The 11,967-nt window shown below is 43.4% G+C and overlaps 1 protein-coding gene across 1 annotated transcript; it reads left to right on the forward strand.

Annotated features, from left to right (window-relative positions):
• The first annotated feature begins 357 nt into the window (after positions 1–357).
• LOC112171150 (glutamate receptor 2.8) lies at positions 358–6,798 on the forward strand. The gene is made up of 5 exons (XM_024308376.1): positions 358–1,611; positions 1,708–1,888; positions 2,130–2,533; positions 2,658–3,044; positions 6,466–6,798. The coding sequence occupies exons 1-5, from the start codon at positions 358–360 to the stop codon at positions 6,796–6,798; spliced, it is 2,559 nt and encodes an 852-aa protein (XP_024164144.1).
• The last annotated feature ends 5,169 nt before the right edge of the window (positions 6,799–11,967 follow it).

Raw genomic sequence — 11,967 nt, forward strand, 5'->3', positions numbered from 1 at the left:
TTATTATTAAATTTTTTTAATAATGAAGTTTAGAACCCAATTAAGCAGGAAAACTCATTCCCACGCCCCACACTTAAATATTAATTGTTTTCAAAACCTTGTGGGTTTGCAGTTTAAGGGATTACTAGCTTTTGAGATTAGGATCTTCACATTTAATAATAAAATGGATAGATAATTAATTGCATGACTACAATTTTGGAATTGGTGATCTTCTCTCTCTGTCTCTTCCTCCCTCCCCGCGTAAATTTTTCGCTTAATATAACCTATCTAATAATATGTTCTCTTTTTCATCAATACACAGCTGTAGATCTGATAAACAATAAAGATGTCCAAGCAATCATAGGGCCCGGAACATCAATGGAGGCAGACTTTGTTATAAATGTGGGAACCGAAGCTAAAGTGCCCATTTTAACCTTTTCTGCATCAAGTCCTTGTCTTACTTCACTAGGGAGCTCCTTCTTTTTCCGACTTACACAAAATGACTTGATCCAAGTGAAAGCCATAAGTGGTATCGTTCAGAACTTTGGATGGAGACAAGTTGTTCCCATCTACGAAGACAATTCTTACGGAGAGGGAATCATACCTTTTCTAATTGATGCCTTGCAAGAATGTGATGCTCATGTTCCCTACAGAAGTGTAGTTTCTGAATCAGCCACTGATGATCAAATTGAAAAAGAGCTTTACAAGTTAATGACGATGCAAACTAGAGTCTTCGTTGTTCATATGATGAATCTTGATCTGTGCTCTAAGTTATTTTCCAAGGCAAAAAGTATTGGAATGATGAGTACAGATTATGTTTGGATCATGACTGGTGGGATATCTAATCGTATAAACTCGATGAGTTATTCAGACCGAAATTCCATGGAAGGTGTATTAGGCATACAAACAGACATTCGAAGAACACCAAAGCTTAAGGAATTTGAAAGGCGGTGGAAAATGAAATTCCAACAAGACAATCCAAACATAACTTTGGATGTTTATGGATTTCAAGCTCATGATGCTATCTTTGCACTAGCTATGGCAGTCGAACAATTTGGAAATACAAGCATCGAATATCAAAATGCGAGCGATTCCTTAAAGGCAACAGATCTTGATGCTCTTAAGGTATCTCAGTATGGTCCAGAACTTGCTAAAGCCCTATCTCGTACTAGATTTGAAGGCATTGCTGGAGAGTTCAATGTCGTAGAAGGGGAGCTTCAGTCGACAACTTATAAGATAATTAATATAATTGGTGGTAATGTAAAGAGAATTGCATTGTGTACTCCACAGAAAGGAATGGTTTCAGCAAACACAAGCAAAGTCTTTACTAATTCCAAGTGCATTTTTGAACCCATTAAATGGCCAGGTGATTCTTTCTCTGTTCCTAAAGGATGGGAGATCCCAACTAACAGAAAGAAGTTGAGAGTAGGAGTTCCAGTCAAGGATAGTTTGACTGAGTTTGTTAAGATCACGAAAGATCCTAACACTAAAACAACGGCTGTCACAGGGTTCTGTATCGATGTCTTCAATGCTGCATTGGAATTATTACCGTATGCTCTTCCTTATGAGTTCATTCCTTATGAAAATTCTAATGGCTCGATGGCTGGGACTTACGATGATTTGGTCTATCAAGTATTTCTTGATGTAAATTCTTTATCCAAGTCAGTAGTTTCAATTTTGACTCAACTCTATGGAGTTTCAATTAATTTCTTTTGTTTCATTCGACAGAAATTTGATGCTGTTGTTGGAGATACAACAATTAGAGCGAACAGATCCTTGTATGTTGACTTTACAATGCCATACAGTGAATCTGATGTAGGAATGGTTGTGCCAATCAGCGACAGCAAAAGCAAAAATGCATGGATTTTCATGCAGCCTTTGACATGGGGCCTTTGGTTGACAACTTTGTGTTTCTTCATCTTTATTGCTTTTGTTGTCTGGGTGTTGGAACATCGAATTAACAAAGATTTTCGGGGTCCTCCTTCACATCAAGTTGGAACAAGCTTCTGGTTTTCTTTTTCAACCATGGTTTTTTCACATAGTAATTATCTATGACCTCTCTAGCTAATTGTTGAATTCATAATTTTTTTTCTCCTTCAGACTTGAATATTGATTGATTTTTTTGTGCATCTTTAAAATTTACTTTACAGGGGAGAAAGTGGTTAGCAACTCAGCTAGATTTGTGATTACTGTATGGGTATTTGTTATGCTCATAGTGACACAAAGCTACACAGCTAATTTATCATCACTATTAACAGTCCAACAACCCCAGCCCACTGTTACCGAGTTAAATGATCTTTTAAGGAATGGCGATAATGTCGGCTACAGCAAGAATTCTTTTGTTCGTGAGGTCTTGATTGAAAAGGGTTTTAAAAACAGGGTCAAAGAAATTAAATTGATGGAAGATGGTGACAAAGAACTCACAAAAGGTACTGCAAAGGGTGGTATTGCTGCTTTTGTTGGTGATACCCCAGCCTTGGAGTTTTTTCTTGCAAAGTACTGCTCCAAATACATCATGGTTGGACCTATCTCCAAAACTAATGGGTTTGCCTTCGTAAGAATTTTCTCTCCTCGTACTGTTTTTGTTATCGTTATGCAAGGTTTAAAAGTCCTAAAAGTGGAATCTTATAGTGTCAACACTTATGTGTAATCCTTTTTTTTTTTATGTGACTTTGCAGGTGTTCCCTAAAGGTTCACCTCTTGTAGCTGATATGTCAAGCGCAATCCTAAATGTGACCGAAGGGAAGAAGATTATGAAGATTGAAGCCAATTGGATTAAGAAAGAAAGCAATTGTCAAGGCTCAAGTTCCAGCAATATCTCTGGCCCCAACAGTCTTGGCCTTAATAGCTTCTGGGGACTATTCCTCGTTGCTGGGATCGTTTCTGTATTCTCTCTTATCATTTTTTTCACTTCCTTCATTTACAAGCACAAGCATGTCTTGATGTCCCCTGATTCAACAGCTTCTACATGGAGAAGGATTCGTGCCATATTTGAAACTTTTGATGACAGAGATGCCAGCTATTATAGTTCTACAAGTAGTCAACATTTGAAAAAGTTCAGTGGGGTTGGCGATCATGGACCAAATGCATCGATCACTGGCTAGCAACTGGCCAGAAACTCCATTCAGCTATACAAACCATGGTTTCTGAATCTGTATTTGGAGGTCAACAAACACCATCTACTAATGGAGCATCTCCGGAACCAGTTCCAACTAATAAGCTTGCTATCACTATATAATAAATGCATGTATCAATCGAAGTGAAGGAAAGAAAAAGAAATAAAATTCTGAACCATGAGTGGATGTTGATTAATTGCTATGTTGCTTGGCTTATGTTAATAAACGAGTTTGTGCGTGTTACATAATTCATATCATTGTCACATTTGTTCAAGTCTATATCCCAAGACAACTAGCTTCTAAGAAGAATGTTTAAGCTCTAAACTATGTATGTCACGTCCCTTATCTTAATTTTATCAGTTTACTTGTCACGCCACAAAATTTGGATGTGGAAATTGTACTTTTATTAAGTCAAATTGAAATAAAGAAAAGTTTCGAAATACACTTTACTTCACTTGAAAAAAAAAAAACTTAAATATTAATAAATAAATAAAAATGTAACGGAAGCTCCATTCTAGAACAATCTTAAACAAGAAACTTGATTTTATTCTAGGGGATGCCAACCCAACTACTAGCTGCTACCAAGTCTTCTAAGCATTCAATTCATCTTCAGTACCTGGAACCACAACAAATTACTAATGAGATATAAACTCAGTAAATAACTATAACACACCACGTATAACAAATAGGAAGGCATTCCATACTTATATACAATATAGTAAAACGCATGGTACATGGAGTGCACTCAAAACAAATCAAACTGAACTTTCTAGGTCCCTCTAGACATAACATACCAATGAGACCCAAACTTATCAGAGGTGGGAGACAAACGTCACCCGTCAGCGACGAACCCACTATGTGGGCCATATAACAGACAATGCAGAACTTGCAAAGATAAAACAGTGCATAATTTGCACTTACAGAACAGATTTCTCCCCAAACAGCCTATTGGTATTGATATGCCAAGAGAGTACCTAGTAGAAATCTCTTTCAAAACTTATCAAATTTTGCATGATGTATACGTACTAGTAGAAGCCAAAGCATTCACAACAGAAACAAAAATGGTGCACTCAAAATCATAAGCATTATATTTTATAGTAACGTATCATCAATAATATATTTATCATGGTTCCAGAGCAAACAAAAGTTACTTACCTCAACTAACCAAGCTATACAAGCAATTGGTACATCGTCCTAAGTTGCAGTTTCTCGGCCTAAAGCAAACAAAAACTCAAAATGAGACACGAACGAGAACCTTATAACCTGCAGTAAAAGCAATCTGGGCCTACGTCAGAAGGAAAAATCTCACTTGCTACAGTCATTAATCAAAACCCACCTTAAAAATTTACAGGATTAAACTAGACATACTCAAGTATCTACTGCAAAAATAACAAGTCAAAAGAATACTAAAAACTTGTCCAAATAATATTCCAAAACCAACATCTGTTGCTGCCAACAATGACTCTTCCAAAAATTCCATGGGATTCAATAGGAACTAAAACTTGTTGAAATTTCGTAAGTCTATTTAAGGCTCAATATTTAGCTTATGATAAAAGTTTGGGCGCGAAATCAGTTTTTCCAGAACCCCAAAAGCTGTCTTCAAAACAGAATCCAAAATAAGCCTCTCCACCTAAACAGCTAAATTTAGATGGTTAACGAATTTTTAAAAAATAATTACGAACGATAAATTCGTTAAAATTTTACCCCAGAAATTAGACCTAAAGAGAAACGTTCCAGAAAAATATGACTACTAAAACAAAGCATTGGCTATCCAAACAATGACTGTAACACATTCCTAATTTCTGCCAGCAGAAAACCTGTTTCCTTTATGTCAACTTTGAAAAACCACCATAAATTCGATTCTTAATATTTTTATGTGAAATCAACTCCAAAATAACCCTTGATAAGTCTAATTTCAAATTAAAAAAGAACTATAATCGTTTAGATAAAAATACCTGGTCTAATTTGTAACAAAAATACTTGATCTCAGACTTGAGACTTCGTCTCAAGCCTTTGTGGTCAGCGCAGCCTAACCTATTTTCTCCTTTCTCTATCCTTGCACGCAGATGTTGTTCTCTCTTCTTTTTCTACCTTAAACACGTCTAAAAACCTTTTCTTCTCTCTCAAAACTCATAGGTTTAGTTAACTTATTAGAAAACCACCACAGGTGGTCGAGTTGGTAAGAGCTTCCAGGTGTAGAACCCCCACACCCGGGTTCGAATCCCGCCGACGCTTATTGGAGTTAAATCCCAATATATTCTTGGTGGCTAGGGGGGAGGAAGCGTTCTGATATGATCTCCCGTCACGGATTAGTCTCTGGGCATAGGAAGCCTTTGAGGAACCGTGTGATCACGATTAAAAAAAAAAAAAAAAAAAAAACTTATTAGAAAATATCAATTAAGTTTCAGACTTCTAAGTAAACACAACCTCTTTGTAACAACTAGTTTAAAATTCCTATTTTTCTTTTACTAAAATAACTAATTAACCTTAAAGCTAACTGTACAAAAAATAAAAAATAAAGTCTCATAAAAATATAATATGATCCAACAACAAAATATTTCACAATATCAAAACAAATAAGATCTGCAAACAATAAGACCACAAAAAAAACTAAGTAAATTTGTGGATATCACTGTTAATGTCTAAGATTGAGCGGTGGCCCAAGTTTTTGGTTAACGCTGATCCGATGGGCGGATCGTTACTCCCGCTACCTGTCTAGTAAAATACAAAGGGCGTCAGAGGGAGACCGCGTTGGGCGGTCTTCTCTTCTCCGATGCCTAAGTTAGTCAATGTATTTGTGTTGATAGAATAACAGTAGGTAAGTAGTAAATGCGTAATTAATGAGGAGAGAGGAGATAACCTTTTATAGGTTGGGAAGAGGCTGATCTCTTCCATGTTTTCGATGTGGGACTGATATGCTTCAGTTCCCAGCTTATGGAGCTTCTGATGCCATCTTGACGAGGCGCATGGCGGCACGTCGACAGTGATCTGGGCTGAGCCGGGGCTCGGGCGATAGCCTGCTTGGCTGTGTTTCCATAGGTCACTCCGCTGACGGGAGTTGGTACCTCTGGCGGTAGCATGAGCGTGGCTCATTAGAGCTAATTATGCTTGGTAAATGCTCATGTAAGTACAAGTCCTCCAAGTCCCCTGTCAAGGAGGGAAATCTTGGTTGGGGAGTTGCCTAGCGGTTTGAAGCGTTACTTCAGCTAGACTTGCAAAATCATAATTAGCGTCAGTGCATTGTCAACCATGGACTTACTGAGTAAACGCTTTATACCCTTTCAGGTGGGCCCCTGCTAGGCCCCCCAGGGAGTCCTCCACTCCCCTTCTAAGATAGACCTCCATTTGGTCGGTATATTATTTGTTGAAGGGAGCTGCACTGAGCAGAGGGTGTTTGGTAGCGAGCCCAATCTTTGGAACCCGAGTGGTGGGGGTCAACGTGCCTGATCAGGGCAATCGTAGACTGTTGACGTGTCCCCGTATCCCGGAGGGACGTAACCTTATTGTAACGCCGTGTGGCGGTCGTCATCAGAATGAGGCGTTGCCTCAGGAATCGTCTTTGGCGGAAATCCTTCCGCTGATAGTAAGCAGCAAGCAGTGTCGCAGGGACCTGCTTGGTAGTAGCCCAGTGAGCGGTGTTGCGCTCATCGGAGACTGTCGTGCTTGCAAGATGAAAAGGGAGAAGTCCGCTAGCGGAGATTGAGCTTAGCGGAGATTCTCACTTGCAAGATGAAAAGGGAGAAGTTTCGCTAGCGGTGATTGAGCTTAGCGGAGACTCTCACTTGCAAGATGAAAAGGGAGAAGTTCTGCTAGCGGTGATTGAGCTTAGCGGAGACCCTCACTTGCAAATGAAAAGGGAGAAGTTCCTCACTTGCATGATGAAAAGGGAGAAGTTCCGCTAGTAGTGATTGAGCTTAGTGGAGACCCTCGGCGAGCGGTGGTCTTTCTTTTCGACGGTTACTTCGGATAGATGGTTCATCTGACGGCGCCCGACACATGGTCGTCATGTATTGGATTAGCGTGTGGCATGACGTCCCTGCAGCATGCCTGCCTTCTTGTCATTAATGTCAGTAATTATTGATTTTGTAACAGAGGCGATGCCTCTAATAATCAAGAGAGTAAGTGAGGTCGTGGGGCACGTGTACGGTTGTCATGCAATGTCGTTTTTTCAGCGAACGGTTTAGATTTGTTTGATGTTGACATAAAAGAGAGGGAAACCACAGTGGTTTAACACTTTGCACTTTGAACTAATATCGTCGTCTTCAAGTTTCGCTATGAGATCGGAGAAGCAGATTCTACAATTCCGTGAAGCTATCAATCTTTGGAGGACGAAGACCTCTTGAAGAGAAGACGAGAATCCTCAAGCGCACTAGAGTTTCCATCTTTGAGGTTGGTAGCCTGAATCTCGTCCCAGTTTTATTGGGGGTTTTTTTTTTTTTTTTGTGGTTGCTTCAGTCAGTTTCTGTTTTTGGTATTGGGGGTGATTCCTGCCTTTCCCCGGTGTGTTCCGAGGGTGTAGAATGATTTTTAGGGATGGGTTTAGGTGTTTGACAGGGGGTTGAGGTTTCTTTCTTTGTTAGATGGTCGAATCTGGGTTTGAGTGTGTGCGTTTTGTTCTTGTTTTAGCACTTTCTGGGTTTTCTGGGTATGGGTGTTCTTGATGTTCTTGACTAAAATTTGACATAGGGATAGTTTAGATCGGTTTGGAACTAACTGGTTTGGGTTTTAGGGTTTGTGATGGCTAGCGTTGTAGAGATCTCGAGCAGTGAGGATTCCAGGTTTGACATGTCGCTGAACGTTGCGGATAGGATTTTTATTGATTTGTTGCGTTCGTCTACTCCTGTAGGAACCTCACTGCCAGAACCGCTAGACATTGAACCTTTACAAACCATACCCTGGGACGTAGCCATGGCTCGAGGTGGGTGACCAGAGAGTTCTAGGACAAGGGAGGACTCTGCCGCCCGCGATCGGCGCGAAGATAGGCTAGCAAGTAATAGAGCCGCTAGCGGTTCTGCTGATGGGGGAGATGATGGCGGGGAGGAAATTGAGTCAGCCTGGGTCCTTCACGATGGTACCCCAGTGGACGAGGCAGGCCGGACGACGACTGTAGTCGCCGTAAATCGACTTAAGCGGGTGTTTCGCCTCCCTGGGGTTGTGAAGCTGCTGCAGCCGATGAAGGACAAGAGATCTTCGATTCTGCCAGCGGGGCACGCTGCGGTGCACTCCAGGGAGTGACGTTTCCCCTACTGCAAAATCTCTAAATTTTGGTTTGTGAGTTCGACCTCGCGTTTGGGCAGATTTGTCCCAACATGTGGCGGTTGTTCATGGCGATGAACTCACTCTGGCCTCTGTCGGGATGTGAAGGGCCAACCGTGGCGGAGGTACTTCACTTCTACGAACTCGTGTATATGAAGCGCCAAGGTTGCAGCAGGCAAGTGAACCTGAGCCGCCACTAGGGGGCGCCGAAGCTAATCGAGAATATGAAGGATTCCGTGTCTCCTTGGCTTGGGACCTTCTGTATTCCTACAGCGGGGTGGGAATACCAAGCGGGGTGAAATGAGGGGGCGCCAACATTGAGAATTAAGTTGGAGTTCCAACCTATCCGAGGTTGTTGCTAGCCTCCGCTGCTTAGAGTTAGTGGTTTTGCTTGTATGATGATTCCTCTATTTTGTTCTAATGATTATTTCTTTTTTTTTTGTAGCGGTTTTGCGTTATAACCTGATGCCCGATGAAAAGTGTCGCATGGCAAGGATTAGAGGTTGTTGGCAGAATCGTAACTTGCTTGACCTTCGTCTTCTCACCGGTTGGGAGCTGTTGGTCAACTTACAGTTGACGCGCGCCCTTGGTAAGTAATTTCAGCTAATGTGTGCCGTTTGTATCAGGCTGACTCGTTGTTTGTGTAGATTCTCCGCTGGGTAACAAAGCGAGCCGCAACGCTTTTGCCAAATTCATGGATCAAGTAGAATTGGTAAACTTCTTGAAGGGAATGTATGTCGCTGGGTTGGTGGCCCAACAAACTGTCGTCGACCCCCAAACACTGGCGATGAGCCAGTCAGAGACTCCAGTGGTGCTGCCGATGCTGCACCACTCTCATCTCGGCGCCAACGGTTCACCAGTGGTTCAGGCGGGAACTAGCATAGATTGCGAGGCTGCCGAAGGAAGCAGGGTACAGGCCGCCCCCGAGAAGGTGATGGAGAGAGTACCCGCGAACCATTGTGGGGCCTAGTAGGACAGAGTGGTGTTGGGGAAGGAACCCGTTACCGTTGCGGTGCTGAAGCCGCAAACGAAATAGAGGCCTGTCATCACTAGTGCCACACGGGCGATGCTTCAGAAGAAGAGGCGACAGAATGACGCTGATGAATAACAGGAGGGAGACGACGCAGACACCATCTGTGCCCGTCAGCAAAAGAGGGTGAAATAGGCCCCGCCGAAGGTGACTTTGGCCGATGTCGGGGAGGTGCAGGCGAGCGGTCTAGATTCCTTTGGCGCTTATACTGAATTCCTGACCGACCCCGAGCAGGAGTTTCTCTTCCATCTTTGTGACCGGCTGGGATTTGGCGGATTGGATGGGACCATCCACTCTACCGCTATTCAACAGTCGCCATTCTGCTCGGTGTTTAGCCATCTGTCCATCGGGTTACAGGAGCTGTTCCTCGCAGCGTCAAACCAGCCTCAGGTTGAGCGACAACTGAAGGAGGAAATCAAAGGTCTCGAGAGGGAATTGCAGAAGACCAAAGACAAGCTGGCGGATGTTGAGCGGCACCTGACCAAGGCTGAGTAAGATGAGATGGATGCCCGTGGCAAGCTGAATGTCGCCGTTGAGCGGGACCTCGAGCGGAACGACCACGTATCACGGCTGGAGCAGGATATAGCTCTGTTGAAGGAGCAAGTGGCGGCCAAGGGTAAGAAGGTCAACATCCTGCAGCGGGAATCTGCCGCCAAGACTGTGCATGCTGAGTTGAAGAAGTTGGAAGGCGAGGTTGCCCGGTTGGGGAATGAGAAGGGCCATGCAGAGGCCGCCGCCGTGGAATCCTTCAAGCAGTCTGAGACATATAAGTAAGTCCTGACTGAGGCAGTAAAAGCTGGTGCCGCCTCTAACCTGGAGTTGCTGAAGCATAAAGGCGCCATTGACTGGGTCAAAGCGTCCCAGTCTGCCAGTATGTCGAGGCAGCAGCCTGTGCCACTGGGCGGGGCTGCTGTTGCTCTAGCTGGAGATGCCCGCCCTAGCAGTGGCGAGAGTGATCATGGTCCGGCTGATGATGGTCAGTGGACTCCACTGGCTACCCATTCTGAAGTCTCCCGGGCCAACTTCATGGCGGTGCATACTCGGCCGGATGGTACCATTGTGACACCGAGTTCCACCGCTCCTGGGTCTAACCAAACTAGCCACATGGACGCCCAGCAGCCGCCAATGACCAATGAAGAAGTCGCAACAGCTCCCCTTAATCCCTGAAGATTACCTAAGCCTTGTGCTCCTGCTTCTGTTGCTCTCCTTTTTTTTTTTAGTAAAGCCGCTAAGGCCTCTTTTGTAATTTGACAATATTGTTGGGCGGGGAGTCCCGACCCTAAATATATGAAGCATTTTCTATTTGCCTTTGAAATTTGTTGTAGTGTGGATTTGTTTAATGATTGCGTTGTTTGAATGTTGATGAACCACTAGAGTTTTGACGTTGCTTTTGTTAATTAATGAAACATTAAAGGAATTAAAATTGTTCCAAGTGCACGATGTAGAGGACGTGGTCCGCCGAATATTGTTGGCGTTGTCAGTTAACTCTTGTGCTTGGACTTGGTGACAATGGTTTGAATAATTCCTCGTTTCATTGATAGCTGATAGATCAGCATTTACAAAAGCGGGGTTGTACCTGTTGGGTAGCTTCCCTCAGCTAAATATTGAACAAAAATTTAGCTATGTCAAGATGCTCTTGGGTAGCGATATGACTATTTGTAGTAATACCGAAGGTGTTCGGTACTCCCATGGTGGGTCATTGTGACACCATCCTTGTCCATTAAGTAGAAGGTGTCGGGGCTAACGACTTCCACAATTTTGTATGGGCCTTCCCAAGTTTGGCGGAGTGCCGTTGGCGGTGGAATGACTTCCTTCATTACCCAGTCCCCCAGTTGGAGGTTCCGGGCTTTGACTCTGGCATTGTAGAAACGTGATACCCGTTGCTTGTTTTGCAAATTGTGCAAATGGGCCTTGTGTTGTTTCTCCTCGAGGAGGTCTTTGTCGAGGTTGATGCCTTCGCCATTGGTCTCGGGAGAGTAGCCCTCAACCCTAGTGGTAGGTTGGGTAACCTCGATGGGTAGGATGGCCTCAGTGCTGAACATCATATAGAATGGTGTTTCTCCAGTGGCGGAGGTTGGGGTAGTCCTGATGGCCCACAGCACCTCTGGCAGCTTCTCCGCCCATAAACCCTTGGCGTCGTCGAGTTTCTTTTTTAGCAGCTTCTTGATTATCTTGTTTGCTGCTTCGATTTGGCAGTTGATTTAGGGGTGAGCGAAAGATGCAAAACTCATCTTGGTGCCCAGGTTCGCGGTGAAAGATATGAGTTCCTTGTTGTTGAACTGTGTGCCATTGTCTGTGATGATTGTGTGGGGGATGCCGTAGCGGCAATAAATGTTCTTACAGAGGAAGTGAGTTACCTTAGCTGTAGTTATTGCCGTTAGCGGTTCCACCTCTATCCATTTACTGTTGTAGTCGATGGCGACAATGATGTATTTGAACTGGCCCTTAGCGGTTGGGAATTTTCCAAGCAAGTCCAGGCCCCACGTGGAGTGGATCCATGGGCCAATGATGATTGACAGGGGCTCCGCCGGGGCATATGGAAGGTCAGCGTATTGTTGACACTTGTGGCAGGACCTGGAGACCTTC

The sequence above is a fragment of the Rosa chinensis genome, chromosome 6 (assembly GCF_002994745.2).
Source record: "Rosa chinensis cultivar Old Blush chromosome 6, RchiOBHm-V2, whole genome shotgun sequence".
Classification (NCBI taxonomy): Eukaryota; Viridiplantae; Streptophyta; class Magnoliopsida; order Rosales; family Rosaceae; genus Rosa; species Rosa chinensis.

What these genes read in the sequence shown, in the direction of transcription:
- LOC112171150 (XM_024308376.1), top strand. Translation starts at nt 358, where the DNA reads ATGGAGGCAGACTTTGTTATAAATGTGGGAACCGAAGCTAAAGTGCCC. An exon ending in ACGATGATTTGGTCTATCAA is followed by an intron (nt 1,612 to 1,707) that starts GTATTTCTTGAT and finishes TTCATTCGACAG; the next exon opens with AAATTTGATGCTGTTGTTGG. An exon ending in CCTTTGGTTGACAACTTTGT is followed by an intron (nt 1,889 to 2,129) that starts GTTTCTTCATCT and finishes TTTACTTTACAG; the next exon opens with GGGAGAAAGTGGTTAGCAAC.